This window comes from Lepisosteus oculatus, chromosome 2, assembly GCF_040954835.1.
Source record: "Lepisosteus oculatus isolate fLepOcu1 chromosome 2, fLepOcu1.hap2, whole genome shotgun sequence".
NCBI lineage: Eukaryota > Metazoa > Chordata > Actinopteri > Semionotiformes > Lepisosteidae > Lepisosteus > Lepisosteus oculatus.
The window spans coordinates 67,034,542-67,062,248 of record NC_090697.1 but is presented as its reverse complement, the minus strand read 5'-3'; the positions used below and the strand labels follow the sequence as shown (position 1 = coordinate 67,062,248).

Sequence of the window (27,707 nt, the reverse complement as noted above, 5' to 3'; positions counted from 1 at the left end):
ATTTAAAAACACAGTCATGTTTGGCATACACGTAACAGCAGTGCTTCCACTCATCCGAAAAGCACAACCTGCAGCGCTGTGCCGCTGACATTAAGTCTCACCAACCGTGTTTATGTGCGAGAGGCTTTTCCACCAATGACAGGACTCGGGGGGCGGTCTCATGGGTCGTGTGTCTCACATGACTGTCAGCCGGTGAGGAAGACGTCATTGCCTCCGCTGCGAAAACACAAGATGGCCGACATGAGGATGCAGAGGCGATCTGGGGTGGTGTTATTTTTTGGTTTGTTCGCTGTTTTCTGCTTGGGCAGTTGTAGCGACCAGGTTCCTGTAGTAATATGGTCCAGTCAAGGGTAAGGACTCATTTTATTATTTGGCGAAAGTGTATTTTCGGAAGCGCAGACGGTAACCAGCTGTCCATTTGTGTATCGTGAAATGCAGTGAAATTTGACAGTAGTTTGTACGTAATATCACTCAAACTGTCTTAATTAGACAGGCATTCCTTTATTCCACTTTTAAGATATTTGAAGGTAGAAATAGGTCCACGTTATTTAAGGTTATGTTTGAAAATTGATCATACAAAGTTGTGTGATGCAACCAAGGCAAAGATATAGAATCTTTTAACATAAGGTGACATTTGTCTCTTTTTATGTCTTTACAGTTTAACTAATAGAGGAGTGAATTCCAGTTAAATGACTTTTCAAGCACTAATGTATACAAAGTTTGCATTTGGTCTGATATGAGACATCCCACAATGCATGGTTAACATGATATTTTTTATGGGTTTTATAGCATTTACTAGCTGGCTAATGTAAACCTTACTGGGTTGTTCTGTGCTTTCTTTATTGCTGATTTCGAAAATGATGCCGATCTTTGCTTGCAGGTCGGTGCTGCAGTCCCAGACTGCTCCAGTAGCTGGTCACATTGTGTCCAGCTCTCAGCTTGTCTCCTACTTGAGCTCTGCTCTCACCAGTAGCCCCCATAATGTGCTGCTGTTTCTGCAAGACAAGGTGAGGTAAAGGAATCAGTGTGGTGATAGCATTAGCACTCAGTTAAGTTAAAGTCTGTAGAGGTAGTGAAACAGTTACATGTATGTATGCCACAGAAGTGCCCTTTCCTTCAATATGGCAGTAAGAATCAGCCAAAGAACATTTAGGTTTGTTGTTAAGGTTGTTCTGGAAGAAGATGTGACCTGCTGAACTAAAAGCAGCATCAATTGAACAGTCGTAGAACCACATTCAGACATATGTATATGCTTCCATCTTTAAATTTGTGGTACATTGCTACTACACTCCATAGCATAGGGAGGCATTTATTAATTTTCACCAAAAGACTAGAGAAGCCTTCTGTAATAGATTGCACACAGTGGTCTATTAAAGCAATATTTTGTGGTGTGTTTCTAATTGGATCTGACATTTTGGGGAGATATGCATGATCCTACTAGTAGGGTTGGGCTTCTTAATTAATAAATTAATTGGCACATATAAATTAAATGGTTTTCATGAAAAAAGTGTTATTTAGCTAGGTCTTCTGAGCTTTGAAAGACTTTGAAAACAGGAATTTGACTATGGTCCACATGACCTTGCTGATTTCTTCACCATGGTGTGACTGATCATCCAGGAGGAACTGGCTCACTCCACACACATCTCATAGCCACTCTTTCATTTCCTCTCTCTTTAGTTTTAAAGGTATAGTTACAGCTCTCTGCAAACTCTGCTAGTAGTACTAACCAGTTTCTACCAGATCAAACAAATTACAGCTGGGTAAAACTTCTGTAAAAAAAGATCAGTGTCTATTACCAAAACTCTTGTTTCTTTCTGTTGCTAATCATAACATATTACTCTTGCTTGTTCATGTTTACGTTAGTGTTGATTATACTGAGTAAAAAACATTACAAAGTAAAAAAATTGCAACACCTTGCTTTTGTCTTGTATTTCAAGTCCTGGGTCAATAGCCTCCTGTGTCAGTTGCATTTATCTGGCTTGCCTTGCTAAGTAACTGTTCCAGTTTCTTAAAGGGATAGAGTGGAAATAATGGATCAGGAGGGAGTACTCACCCTGTGGTCTGTGTAGGTCCCAATGCCCCAGCATAGTGGTGGGGACACAGTGCTGTTAAAAACGGCACTGTCTTTTTGATGAGACATAAAACCGAGGTCCTGACTCTCTTTGGTCATTAAGAAAATCCTAACGCATATCCTGAAAAGAGTGAAAAGAGGTGTACTGGGCCTATTACCTGCCCTTTACCAATCATGGTCTCTTAATAATCCCAGTTTATCAATTGACTTTATTACTCTGTTCTCCTCCCCACTGATAGTTGATGTGTGCTGGCTGTATTGGCGCACTTTAGCTGCCATTGTATCATCCACATGAGTTCTACACTTCGGTGGTGGTGGAGGGGAGTCACGATTGTCTGTAAAGCGCTTTATGTGGAATGTCCAGAAAAGTGCTATAATAGTGTAAAGAATTATTATTATGTACATGTATATGTTTGCACTGAGTATCTATTAATTAAACAAAGTATTATAAGTAGCACTTTGTAGGATGAATGAGTGTTTGCTTACACTTAAAAGTATCGTTAAACAACTACAGTTTATCAAACTGTGTATGATACAATGCATAAATGGCTAAATATTCACTTGTCAGAAGTAAGGTCCCAGGAATTGTATCTGCAATTACGTTATTGTACATCCTAGTTTAGCAAAGGTGATCCAGTTTTGGAGGTGGAGCTGAAATTGCCCTGGAGATGAAAATATCCATCAGTGGGGATGAAACTGGAGTTTTCCAAGATAGGGGTTCTTTCAGCACTATACAGGCTCATTGGAAATAACTGTAATTTTTGGTTTTCAGCTCAGTGTAGATGACTTCACCATGCATGGAGGTGTTTTTGGAAATAAACAAGACAATGCCTTTCCCAATCTGGAAGTAAGTGTTTGGGTGCTTACTTCTGGGAGTACGTGCTTACATGCTCATATTCTTCTTTGTCACGTGGTAAATCCAAGGTGGAAATAGCCGAGATATGCAGCAAAATGATTCACTGGTAAAACTGCACGTTCACAGAGGCCTAACTTAGATTTGAACCAGTGATCTATGGATTATAGGTTTCAAAATGTAATTCTCTTTCTCTGTCATCAACCTTTCCTATGTTGTCAAGCAAATTGGTAATCTTAGCCGAATTCAACTTTATTTCTGCCATGGAAAATAAAGGGGAATTATAATGTCTGCATGGTGCTTTTAAAATTAATAAAGTATATATAATAAATCTCTGTGGGGGGGGGGGAAGCCATAAGAAATAAAATAAGTTGTGTTTGTGTGTGGTTATCTGGTTAAGATGATCCTCCTTCTCTGTTTGCTTTTTGCCCAGTCTGCCTTGGAGTCTGCCCCTTCCTCCTTAGTGCTGCCAGCAGTGGACTGGCATGCTTCAAGTGCAGTGCCCGCTTTGCTGCAGGAGAAACTGGGCATCAGCCCTCTGTACCTGGACCCTAACACACTGAGCCAGCTTCGACTCAATGACACCATTTCCTCTCTGCTGGTCATTCGTCTGCCCTACAGCACTGGGTAAAACACCTTCTCTTTCATCAGTGAATCACGTCTCTGCTAAACAGATGCATAAAAAATGCAAGCTGATTGTGAAATTGTATACAATTGTATACAGCATTTTTTTTTGTTTATACGAGTTTTTTCCAGTTTGAATAATGTTCTTCGGTGTGGTAGATACTTCTCTGGACTCGGCCTGCATCAGTAAAATGCCCAGTTGTGTAAATGGGTACAAATGTGTGTTAGTTTGGATACAAGCATCAGCCAAATAATTCTACCCTTTCACCACATTATACAGTCCTTGTGTGATATCAGATGAAGTTACTCATTTCTCTCCTTAGGACTGATTTGATGTCTCCAAAGGAGGTTCTGAGTGGCAATGGTGAGTGAAAACTATTTATTACAAATATATCAATGCATTGGAGCTGTTTGGAAACTATCTTTCCTTGCGCTATTTAAACAGATATGGCTGGTTTGTGTTCAGTAATACTCGGAAGACTGGCTTGTATAGGGGAACAATAAGTGCAGTTTTTATTGTTAATAGAAAGTGTCTGAACAGAGAGCAGTAATTCAATTTGCTATGAAGAAGAAAAGGAAACCAATTCCCTTCAATTACCATTCATTAAAAGATAAGTGTATTTGAGTGAATTGGTATAAAAAAGGACAAACTGACTCTTAATGATGCTTAATTAAAAAGGAATGCAAACACTGCTAAAAGCTTATACAGGAGAAACAAAATGTCTTGATATTCACAAAAAGCTTCAATTTCTTCACATATCGCGATTATAAATGTGTGTAGCTTTGTCTTTGGGCATCCAGTTACGTTCATTTTTCACACATTTTACAGTCTTCTGTTTGTACATGAAAAACATGAAAATACTATTTGATCACTTTCTTTATCTTAACAATTGAGAATTAATTGCCAGTTTAACCAGAATCAAAAACTGATTTTGTTAGGATGATCAAAAAATAATTGTGAATACCAGAGCTTTAATTTTTAGTATGAAAATGCATATGCCTGTTTATTTATTTGATTGGAAAATCATTTTTAACTTTAGCTGTGAATAACTGGAATAAGATGACTGGATTTCTGACTCACTAACAGATAGGCTGACAATGACTGTCCTTTTGAGAGTGTCATAGGTTTTAAAAATATTTGCCTTAAATTCAGGCAAGGCTTTATTTTTGGTCTATATATTTTCAGCATTTCCCTTACGGATTGGCATCTAATTTTAATGTAACATTTTTCATATATTAAAAGGTAATCAATGACTTTGAAATAAATCTTTTTGGACAAAATATGAATGAATCAATTAATGTACTTTTAATGGAAGTGCCTCTTATCCAGACACAGTCCAGCTGAGAGGCACCTCAAAGCAGGCATGTGGAAACAGTGTGTAATAGCTTCTCGTGGAAGGAAAAACATAAGAGAACTGGTGTTGACCAACACTGTTCCAGACACTTGAGGTTTCCTTGTTTGTGAAATTGTTCACTACCATATTGGGGCTGTACCACCTGAAGATCATAATAGGGATGAAATGGTCTGCATTTTTCTAATTTCTGTACTGACCAACAGCACCTCTGGAAACATTTATGTTTTAAGATGGAAATATTATAATCAAATCAATCAAATTTTATTTAAAAAATAAAATTTCTTGTGGGAGAAACAAGTGGTGTTTTCTTGTTTAAATATGATACAGGTAACTTGGGTTTCAAGTGGTATTTGCTTGTTATAGTAAATAGTTTCATTCTGGTAATGATTAAGTAAGCATTTTTAATCCTCTGCCATGGCAGTGTTGCCATTGAATGGATTGTTGGTCGGCTACAAGGCCTTTTCTGTGCTTCATAGATGAAGTGATTGGCCAGGTGCTGAATGTCATGAAGACACAGGCAGTTCCCTACACTGCAGTCTACACCGCACTCAGACCTTCAAGGGTAAGACAAAACTGCAGAGACATATAACAATTTTAATATAATGATCAAAGGAACTGAAAAAGTATACCTCAACAGTGCCTACTGTATCCTCATTGAATGTGGCCAAGATAGTTATCTTGTTTATAAGTGTGCATTTACAGTATGTGTTTCATGTATGTTTGTACTGTACCTTCAAGTTAAATGGTTTTTACTGTGGTGGTGAAGGACTGAAGCCAGAAGAGAAAAGTACCAAGAAATATATATATTTTTTGTGAAGTCATGTAGTTTGGTTGGTTTTCCACAGTGCTGTTTTAAATTTGTTTTAACATAAGTAGTAGTTAGGGAGGGAGGTGTTAGGAGGAGTTGTTCTTTGAACACTGAAATGTATTTCTGTGTTGTAAAGAACTGCTTGTGGGGAATTATTATCATCATCTTCTTTGTGTGAAGCTTTGATGTTTTCATATTATTTGCAGCCCACAGAAGGGTGAAACCAATATTTCGTTAATTGTTTGGGAAGTGTAGCCCATCACATCTTTCTCTTTTCAAAAGCTTTCACTTTTTCTCATAAGAAATGAATAATTTGGTGGTGTTGGTTTTGAAGGGGTGGTTCCTGTACCTGTGTCTTCCAGGTGATCCGTGAGGTGTCCCTGGCTGTGGAGTCTCTGGGCCGCTCCCTGCTGCAGGCCCCTGCCAAGGCTGAGACTCCCTATCCTCCTGTGATGTTCAATGGGAGTTCAGGGCCTTGCATTCTTCTCTGGGCAAAGAATATCACCTTGAGCTGGGAGAGGTCCCGGGACCAGTGGGTCCGTTTGGACCTAGGCCCTATGACCTTTGGCGCCTCTGCAAATGTCTCTTTGAGTGACTCCTCTTGTAATCAGACAAATTCTAGGTCAGTTGTGCTATGATGGAAAGTCCAGATTTCGTCCCTTTTGCTGGCTAGTCTTCACATTTTTGTGAGCCTCTGTCTCTGCTCTGTTAATACTAGACATCCTGCACAGCTCAACTTGTGCTGGTTTGTAGAAGAGCTTAGAACCTGTTAAATTTGAAACGCTCTCATGCTTATATTCTTGACTGTTTTCGCTTGTCTGGTCCTGCATGTCTGGTGTTCTGATTATTTACAATCCTTTCTAAATATACAATATTTATTGTATTCGTTCTCTTTTTAATGTGTTCAACCAGTGTCATTTAGTGGTATAAATATGCTACTAGCACTAATGTGCAATGCAACTATTAAAGATATGTATTTGGAAGCATGTATGCATCAAATTTCAAGGCACAGAGAGCTTTAGCTCTAATCTGTCATTTTTTATGTTTCACAGACTTGTTCTCCATTATGGAAATATTCAGGATCTGCAGAACTTCAGAGTAGTGTAAGTGCTTATATCATGTAATTATGGTTTACTGACTTTTTTGGCATACAGTACATATTCGTTTTTTTAAAACGTGTAGGATCAGGATCAGTCTGCCTTAACCAAGAAGTGTAATTTAAAGCCAGCTCCTGAGGAATGTGTTATTTTAAGTACCACACCAGTTAAAATGACCAATAAAATTATTCATGTCAATTTTTTGTTTCATTTATGACATGATTAAAACAGTACATGATAATGATATTAAAATGTCATTGTTCATTTAAATAATGCCAAAATTAGGACAATACTTGGTTTAATTCAGCTTCTTAAAGGATTCCAAAGTAATAAATGTGTGCAAATTTATGCGGTAAACTATTTCTATATTGCAGGGGATTAAGCTGTACAGTTGTGCTAGTGACTGATTGAGTTATGTGTCAGTTGGTCATTGCACTTTAAAAAGAACATTGTGGAGTTAATGGAAGAAAAACTAGAATAATTTCAGGCCTGTCTATGTGTGATATCCCCTTTAACCTAAACACCCCGAATCTCTTCAGAATTAAACATGGGAGGGTATAAGGGATCAAAATCCCAAAAAGTATTCACAAAAAATTCACCCAAACAGATTAGTTTATGCTTAATAAATTGCAAAACAAGAGCACAAAAACAAAACTGGAAGATACAAGGACGTCTATGTAGGACCAGAGGTGGACAGTGTAAATGTGGTTATATGTCTGTGCTTCAGGTTTGTGATGAGCAGCAAGAAATATCCAGTTTCTGCACGTGAGTGGTTCACTCTGGATCGCCTTGAAATTGAGTCCAGTGGGCAGAAGGCAACCTTCAACGCCAGCAGGAACATCTATGCTCCAAGAAACTACTCCTTCCATTGTGCAACCGTCACTAGCTTCCGTGACCCACTGCTTGTCCCCAGCAGTGACAGTGCTTCCAAGTGGAGAGTCTCCTTCTCGGATTTCCAGGTACTTGCAGTCTCATGTACTAGCTCAGAAGGAAATCATCAGACATGCAGAATCTGGGTACTTACTCTGAATACAAAATATTGACTTGAGATCTTACTGGGTCAGTGTGCCCCTTATAATGTGATTACAAATTCCATAGCTACGTTCACCTTTTGACAAAGACTGAACATCTCTTTGAAGGGAGAGCAACCTTGATGTACAGTAAAGCAATTTAGATAACCTAAATGTTCTAGTAAAGATAACAGTTTGTGATAGTAAAGCACCATTTTCAATTAGGCCTTCTACGTCAATGCCGGAAAGTATCTTGCATGACAGTGCCTCATTAGATAAAGGCCTCAGCTGGAAACCAGCAAATAATCGAGGATTGTTGGTAAGAACTTGATCTGTGTGAAGAAGTAAGGCCCACATTCTACCAAATCAGGGGAGTATATAACATAAACTGGGTAAATATACAGGTTTTAGTGCAGATATGACTAAGACTGGGGTTGGTCCTGTCAGAAGGACAACTGAAGTGATAACTAGAGAACCTGAGCTGTGCTAACATAGTAAGGTCATAAAGACCTTTTCAATATACTGATTAGCTCCTCCCACTTGATCTTATTTTTTATTTTTAAAGGACTCCCCTTTTTTTAGTTTACTTTTTATCAGTTTCAGATGATCAAATAAACGAATGTTATTTCTTAATACAGTTTGATAAAGATTCCAAATGGTGCTGAGGAGCTGAGTTGCTTATAATAAAATCTTAAAAGGTTTATAGCAAAACATGAGTACTTGAAAATCTTTGTTGTGGAAACACTCTTTTTGTTGTAAAGAAAAAGGTGTGTAAAGCTTATTTAAGTACCCAAGTAGTTCTCTGAGAGCTGCTTAAAACAAGTTATCAAATCTGAAATATTCAACAGGTGGTGCTAGCTTGTGTGAGAGCCTGGATTTTGTTCAATGTGAAGCCTGATCTATTGAGAGCTTTTGTTCCAAAATTGCACCATCTTACAATATTCCATTCTGTTTGTTATAGCGTCCCCTTATTGTGCCCCTTCATTGTTAAAGTGTTTGATTTTTCTTACCTTCTGTACATGGTTGCAGATCCAAGGCTTTAATGTGGTGGGACCTAACTTCTCCTACGCCAGTGATTGTGCCAGCTTCTTCACCCCAGGCATCTGGATGGGTCTTCTCACCAGCTTACTGTTGGTGCTGATACTCACCTACGGGCTTCACATGATCATGCAGCTCAAGACAATGGACCGCTTTGATGACCCCAAGGGCCCCTCCATCTCTGTACCCCAAAATGAGTAACCCCTTTGATATAGGTGTTGGCTACGCAACAACTGGCTGCCCTGTCTATGACATCTCCTAGCTCCTTTCCCTGCCTTCGGTAGGAAAAGGATAAAGTGTAAAATCAATTCAGTTCTCCGCCATTTTTAATCTTTATTTTCCATAAGGAATTTCTAGATCCCTTATTAGAGACATTTCACCCCCACTGTACCACTATGTTCTTCACAAAGCCCCAACAGAGTAGCTGTGCAAACACCATGACATTCTTAGTGTGTCGTCTCAAAATTTGACAGCAGGGGCAGATGGCCATGGAGACTGATTTTCTCATAAGATTACAAGATCAAATTCCATCCATGGCACAGGACGTGTATGGAAAGATTTCCTCTAAAGATACATGGATTTATGTTTCACACTTGTTAAATTGTCTTTAAGTGTTTGTAATTCATATAGTTGTTTGTTAATGATTGGTTTCTTTGACAAAATATTTTATTTGGTCCAAAAGCATTATATTTTGTTTTATTTATAGTGTCTTCTAATATGTAGATTTTATGTGCCCTAATTCTTCTAAGTATCATTGAGGACAATTCTTTACCACAGTCCATTGTTAGTCTTGCATTGCACTGTCAACCTGCAAAAAACTATTTTGAGGAGTTTTTAATAAATTCTGGCTCATAGGAAGAACAAAGGATGTGTTATATACTTTTTATTAATTAAGAATAAATTAAGAAAGGAAGATTTGGAGATGTTACTCACAGGTTAAACTGCAGACCAAATGTTGACTTGTTTGTCAGGGCCTTACAACGGGATAGTCATAGCATGAAGATGTCTATAATCAAACCTGGAGTTTTAGTAAAATACCTTTTATAACTAAAGAGAAGGTGTAAACACCAAGGGAGGGCAAACCTCAGTACTTTTCAGTTTGTCCATCAGTGACAGGAGTCCAAATCGGTACAAGTGTTGATTGCAGATATCATCATTGTGTTTTTTAAAGAAATTAAAAAGAAATGTTCCTGGCTTCACTTTTTTTAATCTTACCCATATGATTTTTCACATTCAGAAATATACATTGTTTACCTACTGTACTAAAATGTACAGAAAAGTTCACAAGAGCTCTGAATGTTTGATGTCATAGTGATTTACTTTTAGTTCATCACTCTTAAGGACCAATGTGTTTATAGAATTTTAGAATTGCATCTATTATTTGTTGTCTTTCACTGAAGGTTAACATTTTGTATCCCAATTAACATATTGCACTGTGTTAGCTTATTAGGATGTCTTTCTTTATAAAAGGTTTGTCCTGGTTTGAATATTGTTAAGTCAATTCTGTTATAATTAATTTGAAAGATCAGAGGGTATACCTTCCATAATTAAAAAAAATATCTTTCCAGTCAGCAATCTTTAGCTTTTGTGATTGTAATTCTGCTGTATTCTGGAGTTGACTGTTTTTCACATATGAAGCCCAGAACACCTGTGATAGTAAATGTGTTCATTTTGATGTTTCAGCTCAATTTCAGTTTGCTTGCAGCAGAGCTCAGCAGAGTAATGGAATTGATCCTGAAACAAAGGTATTGTCGAAAGAGAAAAATAGGTGGTATAATGCAGGTGTTCCAAACCCTTATCTAGTAGGATTGCAAGGCTTTCCAAGTTTTATCCAGTTTAGATTTCAGTTACCCTGGTGATGCTGGTGTTGGAAAAATGTGGCAAAAGTAACATTTTTGCAGTTGATTGATGATATTTTCCTAGATCAGAATTAGAGACTGCATGTCACAAAAGATTCAGAAAAGTGGGGCATTCCTGACATTCACTGCATAGACTGAAACAACGTAAGGGAGTTCAGTATTTTTCAAAATCTATATACTGTACTTAGAACTGAAAATGTGTTGCATTCTTAATGCCTCTTAGTATATGTATATTTTGCTTGTCAGTCATAGGTGAAAGAATATAAACATGACATGTCATTGTAAATGACATAATGTTTGTGCTAGGCTATTTATTCTCCTAATTAAAAATTAACAAGGGGCTTGTGCTTGTGTGTTGAAGTCAGACTATTCTACTTGAAGTGAAGACGAACATGTTTTTGTTGGGGAAATGGAGAAATAAATCCAGTGGGAAATTTGAAAATGTATTAACTTATTTCAAGGTTAATATAAATCTTTGTGTCTAGTTAAAAATGTTTCTTAAATAATCCACAATACATTAAAGACTTAGGTGGTATCTTATAGCTGACGTTTGCTTTAACTGGTATGTCTGGCTAAAAGCTTGCTGACACTCTATATTGGATAAAGCTGTTAGAAAGAACTTCAGTAAATGCATAGTCCAGATAAAAACTGAGGCAATATTATGTGGTATCCTTCCTTGAATCACCTTATTTCTAAGATAGTTATTCCCTCATTGTGTTTCATCTCGTTTAAAAGCAAATGAAGATGTCCATACTCTTTTGTGTAGATGTTTAGTCAAGAGAGCCTGTGCTATAAATTATATACTGTAGGCAGATTTGAGAAATATTTGTATATATGAAGAAATGCAAAATGGCGTACAAGTGTGCGTTACATGGTTTATATTTATTTGTGAAGTTCCTTTATCTTTACAGGTTTTTTTTTTGTTTTGGGTGAATTTTCCTGTGATTTTTTTATTTCCAAAAAGCCTTTCCAGATCTGAATATTGCAGAATCTTATGCAGTCTAAAAAGTATGTACCAAATTGCTTATTCCTTCACATCTGAGATTTTCCATATACAGTATATAGCAGAACGTCAGTGATTTGGAGCCAGCCACGTGGAACAATTAAAAACACACTGACCCAATAAAGTATATGCAAACTAGAGGTAATTTTTGTGCTGACTGCCAAGCTTAGAATTTACATTGTAAAACAGTATGTTAAATATCGCTCTTTAAATTGACTAACAGCCTGAAGTAATCTATGTTCTGAATTGCTTTAAGAGAAAAAAAGGAATAATGTATTAATATTAATATTGATAATGAAAAAAATTAAATGAATTTAATTGCTCTTGATTTTTCAGATATTAAAGATATTTCCAACTTACCATTATAACTTAATTCAAAACATTATTATAAAACAAGACTGTGTTCTTCTGTTTGCAGATTATAAAAGGATAATGTAATTACCTCTAGCGGTATGTATAACAATCTGCAGAAAAAAATAGTGTAACAGACCCTGATCAAATCAAGAAAGTGTTTGATTTACATTGTGCCTTTTGTGCATTAACCACAAATTACTTAAATGTGAAGGAAGAACAATTTAACTGCATATACTGTACTTGTAGTATAAAGGATGGAAAGACTTAATGTTGAGTGGGGTTTCCTGCCTTTGTAAATGCGCTAAATCTGTTGTGAACGTTGTGAGGAAAACGTAAATAAAATGTGTGAAGTCTGAAAATGTTTTATATTATTTGTATTCCATCATAGATTTTGCCAGTGCAGCCGTAACATACTTATGACGCATTCAGTGGTGTCACTTTGGTAAGAAATTACAAAGTATTTTATTTGGAACATAAATGCACAAAGTGAACATTTCTAAGTGTAAGATAAGTTGCTGTAAATGTCAGGAAAAACTAAAGACAAAAAAAACTGAAATGGACAGCAGTTTTCAAGTCTTTCAACAAATTCTCAATAGGAATTGGCTGTTCAATTATGGAGGTCATTTTTGTGCGCCTAGATTTAGGTTTCCAACAGCAAATGGTTTGAACACTAAAGCAAAAATTACTTTTCTATTTTCTTTCATGTCATTTTTTGTTTTTTTCCTTTGAACATGTGGAGCATGTTGTGTAATAATAAGTATTACAGCTTAAAAGTGTCATGACTGTAAGCTTTAAAACAACATATTGTCCCTTGTATGAAATTATTTTTACATTGAGGAAAGTATACAGTGTGTAAAAATAGACAACATCAGAATAGGGTTCTGGGTGAAACTACAAAAATCCAAATTTTAGAAGATCTTTAAAGCACACATTTGTAGTAATGGTGATCCAGTATAAAGTCTGATATAACTGAATTACCTGAAATATTTCATTCACTTCCTGTGATAGTCACTTTCAATACAATAATGTGTACTACAGTATCTACCCTGTATTGTTTCTCATAAGCATATGTCTTGTGCTAAGTATGAACTGTATAAACAGTAAACTGTAATGTTATACTGTGACTTTGTTAGGGGGTGGGTGCTGAAGGTGCTCTAGCTGTTACTGCTTAAAATGGCCGACACCAATATACATGGGTATTTTGAATTGTTGAAGAATGTTTTCAAAAGGCCATCTTATAAGCGTTTAAGACTCTTAGACTTACAAGACTTTAAGATTGATTCTTCTAAAATATTTTAGGTAGCCCACTACATAAATTGCATTTAAGGTGTCTGTAAAAGATATTGAATTATTCTTTACCATTTCCTGTTTTTATAGCTTATGCTTTTTTAATTTGTTTTTACGCTTGGCAGATTAATTTATGCACGATAAAAATCATAAGCAATTATAATATGTAGACAAAATGACAATTAGAGGAGCATAATTGTGTTTGAAAGAGCTGTGCAATAAAAGTATAAAGAATTATATTTACTGAAGCATTGCTAAATTCAAATTCACATTTAAACTTAAAAACATTGAATGCAATGTAGGAGGTACTGGATGTAGTTGAGAGCTGAGAGAATACATGCTATCAAAACATGAGCAGGCACTGTAAGTTAGTTGAGAACTGAACATGTCTAGTTCCATTGGGTGGGGCATTCTACCACTGAGGAGTGTGAGGGTATTATGGCAGAGAGGGTGAGAAGTTGTCTAGGAAGAGATAAGACTGAAGGTAGGGAGGAGTAAAGTGTCTGAGAAAGTGGTTAGCGAGACAAGAGTTTAGAATCGGATGCCTGCCACAATAGGGACCAGTGGAGGGACTGGAGTAATTATGTACTGTAACGTGAAACACCAAGACGAGAACAGGTAAGGCGAGCAGCAGATTACTGGACAAGCTAAAGCGAACAGAGACCACAGGCAGAGAGGCTAGCAAAGACAGTATTACAATAGTCAAGACAGGAGAATACCAGGGAATGGACTAGAAAGTGTGTAGAAAGGGGGGAGGTTTGCAAATGTTACTTAGCGTTCTGGCGCACTATGGCTGCCGTCGCATCATCCAGGTGGGGCTGCACATTGGTGGTGGTGGTGGAGGGGATTCCCCATTACCTGTAAAGTGCTTTGAGTGGAGTGTCCAGAAAAGCGCTATATAAGTGTAAGCAATTATTATTATTAATTATGAAGAAAGGACTTGAGAGGACTTGGGGAGATCCACAGAAGGGGAAGAGGGAGGGAAGAAAAAGAACAAGATGATGGTAGTGATACAGAAAGAGACATTGGCATCAATGCGGGGAAAAAGAAAGGAAGATTTATAAATGACCAGCATAAAACTGATACATGAAAGCTATAGGAAGAGATAAGAAGACTCGGGGAGTTAGTGTGGAAAGTACTAGAAACCAATAAAACCAATTAAATCAACATTGATGGTGTGTAAGGGGGTAGGAGTACACAAATTGTGCAAAGAAGCATATCATATAAATTAAGATGCATATTTCTGTGCAGAAAAGAGCTAGCAGGTAACAAATTCCTGCAGGCTAGAGATTCTATAATGGATTGTATAGCATTGTTGCAATTAATGCCTTTTAGATTTTTACAGTTTGCATGGTACAGCAGTCCAGTTCACTCTTGCAAAGTGGATTCCAAAGTTAGGTCACTGGGCAGGAGAACCAAACTGCAGCCTGCCACACACGGCTCCCACAATGAAAATAACTGGCTTGCTTCGTAGAGATAGCTAACCAACAAGCTTGTGTCACAAATATTGCTGCTGCAAGCAGCTCTTCCCTTCTTCCTATTGCTTAAAAAAACCGGGCTGCCTAGCCTGTGGGAGGGGCTGCAGAGAAGCAGATACAGCTGGCAGTATTTAGTTATCAGAGGAAGTGAACGAGCTGTGTTTTTCCAGAGGAGAACTGAGAGGAGTGCTTCAATTAGCCGAGCGGCTAGGGATTTGAACTACCTCTGTAACCATTAAGGTAAAGATTTTGAGTTTTGAATGTTTTTTTTAATTGGATTTAATGTACTTCTTTCTCTGCTGCAAGTTATTTTTTGTTCCATGTCCTCTGAGAAGATTTGGCCTAATCTGAGTCTAGGAACTTCTAGAAATAGATACTTTTTCTGACAAACTTTCCCTTTCCACTGATACATTCAGTTTAAAACAGACTAATCTTAACATGATGAAATAAAAATTGGATCTGATGAAGTGTGCAGTACTTCACAATGAAAGTCTTTTAGCAAACCTTTATCTAAAATGACTTTCAAAGAAACTAGGGAGCAAACAACAACTGTTACTACTGGTGCTTGTTGTGTAGGTCATTTCACTTGTTTTCCAAAGGAGGGAGCACTAGGAAAGCACAAGTAATTTACTCAGAGCAATACACAGTGAGTAAAAAGGAGAACAAAGAACCTGGTAAAAGACATGTACAGTATATATGTAATGAGAACCTCATTGAGAGCCGGCTCCTGTAAGTTGATTATTTTCAAATCCAAAAATGAGGGGGACACTTACTTCAAGAGAATACTAATGTGTTAGTACTTCACAAAATGCGATCTTAAGAGTTGCTTGCATTCTTCTTTTGTACTGTACATGATTATACGGTATAATTGTTTTTTAAAAGTTCTTATTTTCCTTTATAATGCAGTTTGCTAATATCAAAAATAGAAATGTTGAAATGCAATTTATCTTGTGAATTCATTTAACCTGACATTGCAGTTATTAAGTCATATAAATTCTACAGATGAGGTTTGCCTGCTTGTATTTCTTGATGATGTTTTGGGTGTCAGCTGTCCATTTGCCTTCCCTCATCTGTTATGCTCAACACCTCTTTTATGATGTTACTTTATGAAAATGAATATAGAGTCTTACTGGGATGTGGTTCATGGAGCTGTTTCTGATTATGTTTGTGCTACGCTAAAAGTGTAATCAAAGCGTTCAAAGGGGGTGGCAGACTGATATATTAATTAGTTTTCAGTGCTGTTTAGAGCCTAATGAAATAGGGTACTCAATGGATCTTAAGACAAAAAGAGGAAACTGGTGAGTTTCAGTAGTCACACAGTTTTATGGTGGTTAGATGTCGGGGCTTAAAAAGCACCATTCAGTTGATTCTCCTTTCTCACGATGATAACTTCACAATTTACAGTCTATGTTACGAAAACTGTACATGTATGTTTAATTTAGGAGGTAAAGCCAAGGAACTGCGCTGACGTGTTTCTTCCAGTCAAGATGTATGATGTGGTAAAATCTGGCTGTTCAATATTTATTGTGAAAAATGAATCACATAAATAAGTAGGAACAAACATATGATTTCACTGCAAATTCAAACTTTAGATTTGCCAATTTCTTTTTTAACCCGTTTGATTTGTGCACTTAGCCCAGTAGCTCTGCCTCTTGTAACTTGTTTCCCATACTGCTTCAAAGCAGCTTGGCATTAAACATGCTCTATCACAATTGTATTCACATTTTGTTGAAAATGAGACAATTGGTAAGAATTAGCTCTATATATTTGTAGTAAGATGAACCCCCTACAGTATTAAGATTTAAGTTTTAAATTTACATGACACTTACAGTATGTGAATTGTTTTTGCGATGGGTATCAATGCAGCTGTGTATATCTTTAACCATATATATGATTCATCCATATCTGTCCATTTTCACTCCACTTCTGCGAATTCAGAGTTGCGGGGAAGCTGGGTCTTACCCCAGCTAGCAACAGGAGCAAGGCAGGATGCACTCTGGATGGGGCATCAGTCCATCACAGGGCAGACACACAGACAGATATGAACACACTCACACCTGGGCCAGTTTTCCCAGAAGCCACTTAAACTATCATTATGTCTTTGGACTGTGGGAGGAAAACGGAACCAAATATAGATGACAAATTTAATTTGATTAACTTGTTGAACTGCTGACTATATTGCGCTTTCTGTGTCTAACTGCCCTTGATTAAAGGCTGTATTCTGAGTTATTTTCATTGGTTATGGCTGTCTTCTTTCAAAATTTTATTTTTTGTTTTTATCCCATGCAGTTTCAGGGATTTTACCAAAACCTGAAACTTGACATTACCTTTCACGTGATCTGGATTTTTCAAATTTTTGTGTTTGGGAATTTTTCTATAAAAGATTAGAGTTATTTTGTAATAAGAGTATAAGGAATAAGAAAGGAAACTTTCTAAGTGTAGTCTAATCTTGCAACAATGTTTAGACACTTCAGTTCAACCTGTTACCCAAACTAGTTATTACCTGGGCCATACTGTTACCCTGTAACTTCAATTACATTATCACATGTTCTATATAGTAACCGTAAAAACAAATCAAATCCCTATGTCAAAGACATGAAAATTATACACTTTTTTTCAAGAACACAGGTTCTGAATAGCATGTGATTGTACTGGGAGTGATTTAGGATTTTAACACAAAAGGACTCCTGGTTAAGGTATGTGGTAACATTTTGTCTCCTGACAGCCTCTCATCATGAAATCAGCCAGGTTCCTCCTATGCTTCCTTCTTCTCGAAGCAGCTTCAACGTTTAAAATATGTTCTTTCAATGTCCAAAGCTTTGGCGAATCCAAGTCCTCCAATGAGAAGGTGATGTTAAGTTTGGTCAAGGTGAGTCTCGTGACGTGCGCAAGAAAAGAGCAGTCTCCTGGGAGACACTGAAGATTGTAACCATACGTACCATATGAAAAAATAACATATGAACTGTAACAGGAGGAGTCCATTTGGTCCATCTAGCTCATTTTGTTTTTCTGAAGCAAATTGAACCCAGGATCTTATACAGCCATTTAAAAGAAACCATTGTACCAGTTTCAAAAATATGGCTGGGCAATAGAGTTGAAAATGATTGAGGTTTCTCAGTGTTGATGGCTACAGTATTCACTGCTTGTTCTCATGTTCCCAGACCTGGGAGCATGATGCAGAGCTGAAAGACCACCCAATAATTCCTCTTCCCTTCACTGATACACACTGTGCTAGGCCATGCACTCACCCTGTTTGTAGGACCTTGCCACTGCTCTGTTAGAACTTAACCTCCCAGGTATGAGACCTTTGTGGCTGGATTATCTGCTGCCTAATAAGGGAGATGACAAACCACCAGCTCTTTTCTACTGATTATGGCAAAACATCTCTGCGGAGATTGACATGCAGTGATAGTCATTTTTAAATAATAAATAAGCAGTTACATCTCAGCTGTCTCCCCGTTAATCGGATTAATTGAGATGTAAACCAGAGGCTAGGGCAGAACCGTGTTCAGGACCGAGTGGAGAAGGTTAGCTGTTGGATACCACTCGTAAAATGAGACTGCGGTAAAGTGCATGGATCATACTTCTGCCAATGCGCAGAAAGTGTCATATGAAGGCCAGAAATTAAAAGTGCCCGGAATGCTTTTGTGATTCTTGCTTGGTGTGTGTTCTTCACTGTCTTCTGCTTCTGCCACCAGATTGTGTCGCGCTGCGATGTGTGTCTGCTGCAAGAGGTGCGTGACAGCAAGGGCCGGGCTGTCCCCAAGCTGATAAGAGATCTGAACAGGTACCCTCTCCTCTGCACGGACAGCTCTCGCCCACAGCGACGAGGCAGCGGCTGTAGGCTTGCCTGGTCGTTCCACAGCATTTAACCAGGCTTGAAAGTTTGCCACAGCGTCTCAGTCAGTCAGTCTCCCACAGAATCAGTTAAGTAGCTCAGGGGAAATTGCATGCATATCATTAATTATTATGGAATTTAACTAATTTTGCAGGAGAATAGCAATTAAATGAAAAATGTCCACAGAATTTCCCAGGCAGAAAAGTGTACTCAACCACAACATAATGGGCATAACTTGAAAAAAAGTCTGTGCTAGATCACCTGAGTATGCCATAGCAACAAACTGTATTTTTTTATCAATTCAATAAAATAAATCTATCTGAGGGAAATATTGCAATTCCCAACAAAATAAGGAATGTTTCCTTAAGATATATTTATTTCCAAGATAATAAAATAAACATTCAGTGTGCATTTTGTTTTTTGAGTTTTTGTTTAAAACAATACTTAAAAATTATGTTGCAGTAATTACTGTAAGTAATAGGAAGTCACCAAATATTAAATTAACATTCAATAAACATTCAATTTGCACTCTAGGTTATTTCAAATTAGTCCTTTAATTAATAAGGACAATTGTCCTGTCCTAGTTTACTTCCTGCTCAGGATGCAATGACTGCTGCATTGGATCTTAAATGCTTCTTTAAAAAGTCCTTCAAAAGTCATTTTAGCTGGTGTAGTTCAATTCTTACTATCAAAGTTTTGCGAGTCAACTCAACACAATAAACTTCAGATAGACTTCAGAATCAAAAATGAAACACACATCAGGTAGAAACTACACGGAAGGGCATTTATAATGGAAAACGGTAAGTACTTTTTACACAGAAGTTTGTGGGAGTTTGGAATAAGATACCCAGTCTTGTTGTGAAAGCTGATAACCTGGAAGGTTTTCTGGAAATGGCTGGATGTGGTCCTTGGATCAATTCACTACTAACTGCCAAATAAGTAGATGGGTCGATTGACCTCGTCTTATCTGTGACTTTTTAGTTCTTATATAGTGGCTCATTTTTCTATTTCTATTCTTTAGATATGACGAAAAGCACAAGTATGAATTTGTTGCAAGTGGTCGTCTTGGAAGAACAGAAGCATACCAGGAGCAGTACGTCTTTGTATACAGGTGAAGTATCTTTGACTGCAAGTCCACATTACTTCCCTGTCTTCTCTCTTGAACCCTGAAACTCAAAACAATAGGTCTCAGTTATCCACTCACCTAATCATATATCTAGCTTGACCTCCCAAGTGTTTTCATCATGGTGAACTGTAGTTCCGTAAGGTTTATGGGTCTCTTCAAATCATCAACAGCTTCTCACCAATGCAGGCTTAAGTGACAACTTTACTAGAGCGTTTTTCAAAAGGTCTCTCAAAAACACACAGATACTTTTCATCAAAGGAAAGTGCTGTGGATATTAAACAAACATTGTTCACAAACTGTCCAAAAGAGAAAATCTTCTCTTTAGCAGAAACATGTGGAATCTGGCATACAAAGGGGAGACCTGAAGTATTTAAAACCAGAAAAAGCAAAATTTTAAATGTACTTTTCATTCAACCTATTAAAATATTTTGAAGACTAGGAAGGATCTTACTTTCCAACTCTCCAAAAGTCAATGTCTGACTAAGTGGACCAATTTAGAAATTAAACAGAATATTTAATGGAGAGCTTGGCTAGACCAAATGAAAGTCAGATCATGATTTGGCTTTCCAGGAATTGAGAGTTTGACAACCCCAGCTATTAACCTGTTTTCTACACAGGTCGGATCAAGTGGAGGTGAAAGACAAATACCAGTACCCTGACAGACAGAAAGGGGATGTCGACGCTTTTGCCAGGGAACCTTTTGTTGTGCATTTTCGGGCTCCAAAAACTGGTCAGTGTTCAACCATGTTTATAGATATCTATGAGCATGCTACTGTATGTGCATTGCATTGCTATGTGCAATTTTGAAATTGGTGATTTAGCAAATGCTCTGTTCCAAGCTTATTACAGAGGCCAGAGAAATGTGCAATTACTACTAGTGCTAAGTACTAATTGATATTAAAGAGTACAGTGAGTTAATGGCAAACACAGAGCCATATCAAAATGTGCTTTTGATATTCCAATCTGTAACTTCTGAAAGTGGCTGGTTGGTTTTGATCACAAAACTGTGATAATTAAAGTAGTAATAGTGGTGGGAAAAGATTAAAAAGTATTAAAAATAACATTTTAAAATTATTATTACATTACAAATTATTACAGACGTTTCACAAATCATGTGTTTGTAACAACTGAGCCTCCTAAGCCATTGAGGTGTTCATAATGCAGAGCTTTGCATTCAAGACTGAAAAAGTAGGCAATCAATATGATGATTAAAAACTGGTTGATTAAAGAACGGCTAGACTCTTGTGATGGAATGGAAGGAAGGTTGCTACCCCCAATCCTCTCTTTAAAAGCGAGTTTCTTACTGCTGTTTATAATGTCAAGCCAAACATTAGTCCAACTACTTTTGTCCAAACCACTCCTAGTGCATAAATGTCCAACTTTTTAAAAGGTGCTTTTTCTCCCTGGGAGGTCCTGAATGGTGTCGAACCGTTTCTTTTGTGAGTGAATGCCAGCCTTCTTTTCTTCCAGTGGCGAGAGATATAGTCCTCATTCCCCAGCACACAGCCCCTGCGAACGCCACCAAAGAGATCGACGAGCTCTATGACGTCTTCCAAGAAGTGAAACGTCTCTGGAAAATTAAAGTGAGAAAATATAAGATGCTAGATCTTTTTTTTTTTTCACCTCCAAGTCCTGATAGGATTGTCAGTTCCCAATTTTGTGTTTTACATGTGGGAAAATAGCACACAATTTCCCACACTTAAACACACAATGAAAGACCAGATTTTTAATCCAAGATTAAAGCTCCTCTTTGGATACAGTGTACATTTATAGATGTTAATAATCCAAAACATTTAAATGCCTAATAATGCACAGTTTGTACTTTCTGAAAGTTAATATCACTGTAACACAGCAGTGAAGAGGAAAAGTTCAAGATGCTTATACACAAGTTAAGAATAAGAAAGATTTTTGTCATCGTTTATCGTTTAGAAATGTATTAGAATTATCAGGATCACTCCAGGCATTCTTTCTAAATTAAATGAAAAATAATGTGGTGGCGGGAAGGAAAACATGCTCAGTGAGCGATATCCTATTGCATAGTTAATAGTGATTACACCGATGGAAAATGACGCTGAAAAATTGAAGTCCAAAATGTAACCAAAACATAATCTGAATTATGTTTCAATCTGAAAAGTCATCAGACTTTTATATACCAGTTCTGCATAAATAATAAACACACTCAGCATTATGTTCTGTAATACAGAGTGATGTATGGAGAGCAGGGGAGTTTTTTGGGTGACACTATAATGGGACCTTTCATCTCTCCTGAAGGATGAGCCCAAGGAGGCTAAGTAACTTGCTCAGGGCAAGGTCAAGAGTTGACTGTATCACCCAGTCACCGTTCAGCAGTGATCTGATAGTTTTGTCTGAGTCATATTGACCCTCTGATTCCCAGGGGTACACAGTTCTTCCAGTAGGTCCCAATCTTTCGGGTTTTAATATGGTCTTGTTCTTTAGATCCAAGATGTGTCTTCCGCTTCCTCTGCTCAACAAACAATGAGTGCTTCTGAGTCATTAGTGCTTTGGAGTACAAGGAATTATGGATCTATTAGCTCTTGAGAAGATGTTTTCCCTGCATGTACCAACAAGTGTGATGAGGCTATAAAGTTTTAATTACGTCAAACCTAGAATACCCAGTATTTCCTCAACTTTCTCTGCAACAGTAACGTCCTTGCCCATAACCTCAGTGGGTTCCTATAAGTTTGTTTTAAGCAGAGGGATCTTCTCCAAGCTGTGGGGATTTATATGTTGTAAGAAGTGTGTGAGTTGGTTGTGGTGGTGCCTCTATTATAATTCAAAATGATGTTGGCACGCTGTTACTAGACTCTGTTGGCAAGCTGGTCAGATAAACAGTCATGGACTTTCTCTCCCTGTCTCCCATTCTGCAGAATGTGATGTTTCTCGGGGACTTTAATGCAGCCTGTGGATATGTTCCTAAAAAAGACTGGAAGAATATCCGCCTGTTCACTCAGCCAGGTTTTTTCTGGCTGATTGACAACAAAGCTGACACGACAGTGCGTGCCACCACAGATTGTGCATATGACCGGTAAGGAAATTGACGAGAGGAATAATCCAAGTCCTGCATCAGATCACACCAGCAATAATATCAAGTCCAGTGAACATGGACAAAAAAGGACTGGAATGAGCATTTTAATAAGAAAGAAAAACAATTATCTTATCTCATATAAATATAACATCATTTATATGATGCTAATGATGTTAATTATTCCCCATTCGAGATTCAGAGATCTCCCTTGATTTTATTTTGTTTTAGCTAAATGCTCCAGTTTATCACTGGGTATTGTCACCTTTTTCCCCCAGGATCGTTGTGCATGGGGACTCTTTCTTCCAGGGAATTGTTCCACACTCTGCCAAGCCTTTCAACTTTGCCAGGGAGTTCCACCTCAGGGAAGATGAGGTAAACTAAAACTAAAAGATTTACATTTCGTCCCGCCTTACAATCTCTAAAACTGATCTTAAAACTATTTGAAAGTGTTAAAACATCAATCTTGCGGCAGCCCTTCCTGTTACCACACAAAACAGACATTTCTTGTGTGTGACTCCCGGAAGATCTGTGAAGTTTGCAAATACTACACCATTAACTCAAGTAAAACCATAGTCATAGAGCATCCTTCTGTGCTCCAATTTTAGATCTAAGGAAATAATTTGATGTTTCCACATATTTCTCTTTTTTTGCCAAGAAAGGGACTTCCATTTCAGAGGTGATGTGTTACAACTTAGGTTTTCATGAGCTGCAGGTTATTTTAATGAAGCTAAATCAGCACAGTAATTAGTATGGTGGAATTCATGAACATGTCTGTGTCTGAACATGTCTGAGCATGTACAGTAAGTGCTGTTGTCACAAAAATATTTCCAGCAGCTGACTTCGGCTTTAACTAGAATCTGAAAGCTCATAAAACTAGATATTATTGAATTCTGTGCTGTAAACTGCATATACAGTATGCACACAGATAGAATATAACACAGTACAGCTCCAGATTACCTTATATATAACCTTATATGCCTCTTAAAAATAGAATAAGTGTATAACCTTATAAAGTTGTAAGAGTGGCTGATGATGACTGTATAGGGCTAATTATGCTACTTCATGCTACTATTTGAATATTTGTTGTTATTAAAGAAAGGGTGAGAGAAAGGAATTAAAGGAAACTTACAACTTTAGGGTGAGAAATTCATTCTCTAAGGATAATGATTATTTTATTTTTTTGTCTGTGTGCTGTTTTAATCTACTAAAAATATTCTGTGGTATTACGTTTGCAATGCAGATTTCCTGTTCCTGCTTGTTCACATTATAACATGACTCATTTCCCAAAGCATTTACTTAGAATTGCTTATCTGTTCTTAAAAAGAAAATTAGTAAGCAACAATCTTAACTATAAATTGATTCAGCAATATTTTCTTTTAATTCATCCCTCAGTCATCTGGATTTTGTTCCACCCAAGCACTCTGTTACAGAGTTGGTCTAATTGACTGTATAATTATAATACTTCTGCAGTATCTAGTGTTCAAGGGGTTTTATGAATAACAGCACCTTTCATAAATATTTTGCATTATCTGCTTGCAATTTATACGCTTTTTCTTCAAGTCTAATAAACCAATTACTGTAAGTTAATGTTAAACAGACTACACAAAATGTAGAACAAATCAGGCCCTTGAAAAATTAAATTTGAGAACCCCGAGTCACGACCTTAGGACTACTCTATAACTTGAGAAAATTGAACTGATATGTTGGAGTCTGTTTAACTTGTCTGAGATTCTAGATAAAAAGATACTGCTGTAACTCTTTCAGTCTGGGTGCAGCATCCTGTGTATTGAAGTTGACTTTTAATTTCAGGCTCTGGAAGTGAGTGATCATTACCCTGTCGAAGTGGAGATAAAGACGACATCTTCTGGGTACAAAGAAAATCAAGTCCATCATGTCCTCGTCCTCATTGCAGTATTTGCACAGTGTTATATCATGTCATGAGTCCATGATGAACAGTTAAGACTCCCAGATTTTCCTCAGTGCAACTCTTTGGTTTGCCTTTATGGATGTGGATTGCAAATCTAATGTGGTTCTTTGATGTCCAGGCCTTCTCTCTTTGTGAGCATATTTTACAGCTGCTGAGCTCAGAAGAGTATGGCTCTGATCTACAAAGATTCTGTGGTCTGATTTGGAAAATCTGCAGTGTTTTCATTACCACAAAAAAAAAACTTTGTGGAGCTAAATGAATCTTAGGCTATGACATCATATCCGGTAAAAATCCAACAACCAGTTCTGCTCCTATCAGTACCTTTTGTTAAGGACAGTCCCATTTCTTATAGTCGGTCAACTTTCACTTCAATCCAGACCTTGATGAAGTAGGACTTTAAGCTCAGAGGAGGTAATTCCCATAACTCTATTATAAAGGCTTTGAACTCTTCAAAAAGTACAGATCATCTGTTGATTTTAAATACAACTGTTTCTAAAATGTGTCAAGAAAATCTAAAAGGAACTATTCTATTCAAATACTGCCCTTTTCTACATTACATGAACTGGCAATAAAGGAAAAGAATAGAGAGATTTGCCACCATATTTAACAGTCTACTTTCAATTGTCCCTTCATTTCTTTAGGCCTTGGATGTGAGGGACCACTACCCAGTAGAACTGAACTTGAAAGAAAGATCTACCAGCTTCCAGCAAGAGCTTACTGCATAGATCTGGACAACATTTAGGGCTTCTATGTACATTACATGAGCTGTAATTTTATTGGGATCTACACTGTAAAAACAACTTCAAGTATTTTTGTCTGAAGACAAGTTTTTTTCTGAAATGGAAGGAACTTCTTACGACACATAAATGTGATTGGCAATACCTCTTCTCATCATAAATTATTGTTAACTTAATCAGGCCCAAGCATAGGACACTTTTCTTTCTATCCATTGAGTCACAATATGTGTAAATGTGTGTAACCTCAGCCTATCAGCCTTCACAATATGGTTGGGCAGTTTGTCATATACAGTAGTATGTATTAAGAATTATCTTTGCACAACAAATTCTCATTGCTTTTACAATGAAGCATTATACAGCATAAAAAGAAGACAGGGCCTTATCCTTTTTACAGTGACCCCCCATCCCTCAAAGGGTTTCAACCCATTGCACTTTGGCAGACCCCACCTCATTGGTGACATACAGTATTATACACTAGGGGTATAACCTGGAGTCTTACTAGAGTGTTACTAGTATTATTTTTCTGCTTGTTTTTGTCAGGGCAGAGTCTTAGCTCTACACTTGAACATCTTCTATGTTTCAGGTTTTTATCACAATGTAATTTCATGACAATGCCACTTAATTCAGTATTTTTGTACAGCGGGTCTCTGCCCCAACATGAAAATGGTTGAGCTGCACTGACAAGAGGCCATTTATTAAAAGTCTCTTTACAATCATTCTCGGCATTTAAGCTGAACCAAGTACTTTTCTCTTGTAAGCTAAATGATAAGCATTTATAATGATGACAATGATTGCTATTTATTAAGTGCTTCTTTTCATGTCCATTATTCCCATGGTCAGAGTGGGAAATCAGGGAAACTGATTGTGAAAACATATTAATTCTTTTTTTGATATCTCAAATTGTAATCTCGTATATAAATGAACTGAATATTTCATGACCGTTACCAAACTTTGAGTAATGTTGAGCAGACTGAAATTAAAATAAATGTTGCTTTTCCGCGTCATCGGTTAAATCCTTTTAGCTCAAAAGTCCTGTGATGGCAATGTTACACAGTGCAATGTAAATTCTAACTTTCAAAATTATTTTGAGCTCAGAATAATTGTTAATTAATTTCAATGTGTACAGTACGTCCACATTTATTATTAATCTGCTGTTAGATAACAGCAACGGTTTAGAAACAAGAATTAATCTTAATAATAACAATTGCTTACATTTACATATACAGTATAGTGCTTTTCTGGACACTCCACTCAAAGCGCTTTACAGGTAATGGGGACTCCCCTCCACCACCACCAATGTGCACCCCCACCTGGATGATTCGACAACAGCCACAGTGCACCAGAATGATGTATTCACAGGTTTGTGGCAAAACCATTCACAGGTTTGTGGTTAGCAGCCAATAACAATCCATCCCCGATGTTTGTGTTTCATAGGGTTTTTCATGGGGATTTTCCAATAATAATCCTTCCCCGATGTTTGTGTTTCATAGTGTTTTTCCTTTTTCCTTGTGTTTTTATAGGGTTTTTCCATAGGGTGGATGATATTAGTGCTTTTTTCCACTACTTTAAATGTTTTCATTGATTAAAATGTCTTTGAAATACTGACCATTGGCTCTGGATTTTGAGCTGTGTATAAATTCAGGCCTGCTCTGTTGTGAGTGTTTAATAAAATACATTTGTACTGACTTTAATGTTATTATTGGAATAAAATTGACTTTAATTTGCAAAAAGCTGCTTGTCTATGTGTGCATTTATTACTTTTTTAAAAAGCAGAAATTTACAATTAAAAGCAAAGATCTGTTTTGTTCATTGTACTATAATAAATTGGGGAATCTACCACATTTTAAAAAGCAAAAAAAAATCTGGGATAAATCTGAGTATTATGAGAAACTAGAATAGCAAATGTCCTTGAACACTTTCCTTGTTCTTTTTTTAATTAATCATGTTAATACAACACTTGAAATCAGCTTACAAAATATTAAAGATACTTTCTCATGAACTTCCTCAATTCCTTGCCTTGCTTCTGCTCTTTCCGAGAACTACAGTATTTTACAGAAACTATTTTTAGCAATCCTGGCAAGTAATGCACTGTTATGAAACAATCATAACCAGCCTGAACATTCATCACAGCACACAAACCAATTCAAGAACTATAATGCATGTGATATAAAACAAAGTGCATATTTCTTAATATGT

The 27,707-nt window shown here is 37.0% G+C and overlaps 2 protein-coding genes across 6 annotated transcripts; both read left to right on the top strand.

Annotated features, from left to right (window-relative positions):
* Window positions 1–190: 190 nt before the first annotated feature.
* On the top strand, window positions 191–12,431 carry atp6ap1a (ATPase H+ transporting accessory protein 1a). Its single transcript, XM_006625608.3, has 10 exons — window positions 191–350; window positions 881–1,007; window positions 2,844–2,918; window positions 3,358–3,551; window positions 3,872–3,912; window positions 5,380–5,465; window positions 6,074–6,333; window positions 6,764–6,814; window positions 7,536–7,767; window positions 8,848–12,431. Exons 1-10 carry the CDS (start codon window positions 232–234, stop codon window positions 9,055–9,057), a joined length of 1,395 nt encoding a protein of 464 aa, XP_006625671.2. The 5' UTR covers window positions 191–231; the 3' UTR covers window positions 9,058–12,431.
* Window positions 12,432–14,924: 2,493 nt separating this feature from the next.
* dnase1l1 (deoxyribonuclease I-like 1) lies at window positions 14,925–27,241 on the top strand. Of its 5 annotated transcripts, none has more exons than XM_069181357.1 (11): window positions 14,925–15,077; window positions 16,280–16,336; window positions 17,563–17,706; window positions 18,536–18,624; window positions 19,697–19,786; window positions 20,419–20,531; window positions 21,272–21,384; window positions 22,690–22,847; window positions 23,123–23,219; window positions 24,657–24,802; window positions 25,416–27,241. In XM_069181357.1, the coding sequence occupies exons 2-10, from the start codon at window positions 16,325–16,327 to the stop codon at window positions 24,786–24,788; spliced, it is 948 nt and encodes a 315-aa protein (XP_069037458.1). In that variant the 5' UTR covers window positions 14,925–15,077; window positions 16,280–16,324; the 3' UTR covers window positions 24,789–24,802; window positions 25,416–27,241. The 5 variants fall into 5 exon arrangements, with proteins under 5 accessions (XP_069037458.1, XP_069037462.1, XP_069037459.1 ...); XM_069181361.1 differs by having other exon boundaries at window positions 14,929–15,077; window positions 24,657–24,715; XM_069181358.1 differs by having other exon boundaries at window positions 14,929–15,077; window positions 16,280–16,326; window positions 24,657–27,241.
* The last annotated feature ends 466 nt before the right edge of the window (window positions 27,242–27,707 follow it).

Excerpts from the sequence above, each read along its gene's own strand:
- atp6ap1a (XM_006625608.3), top strand. The coding sequence starts at position 232 with ATGGCCGACATGAGGATGCAGAGGCGATCTGGGGTGGTGTTATTTTTT. Across the intron at positions 3,552-3,871 it reads CGTCTGCCCTACAGCACTGG|GACTGATTTGATGTCTCCAA; the intron begins GTAAAACACCTT and ends TTCTCTCCTTAG. Across the intron at positions 6,334-6,763 it reads TGTAATCAGACAAATTCTAG|ACTTGTTCTCCATTATGGAA; the intron begins GTCAGTTGTGCT and ends TATGTTTCACAG.
- dnase1l1 (XM_069181357.1), top strand. Across the intron at positions 18,625-19,696 it reads CTGATAAGAGATCTGAACAG|ATATGACGAAAAGCACAAGT; the intron begins GTACCCTCTCCT and ends TCTATTCTTTAG. Across the intron at positions 20,532-21,271 it reads TTTTCGGGCTCCAAAAACTG|TGGCGAGAGATATAGTCCTC; the intron begins GTCAGTGTTCAA and ends CTTTTCTTCCAG.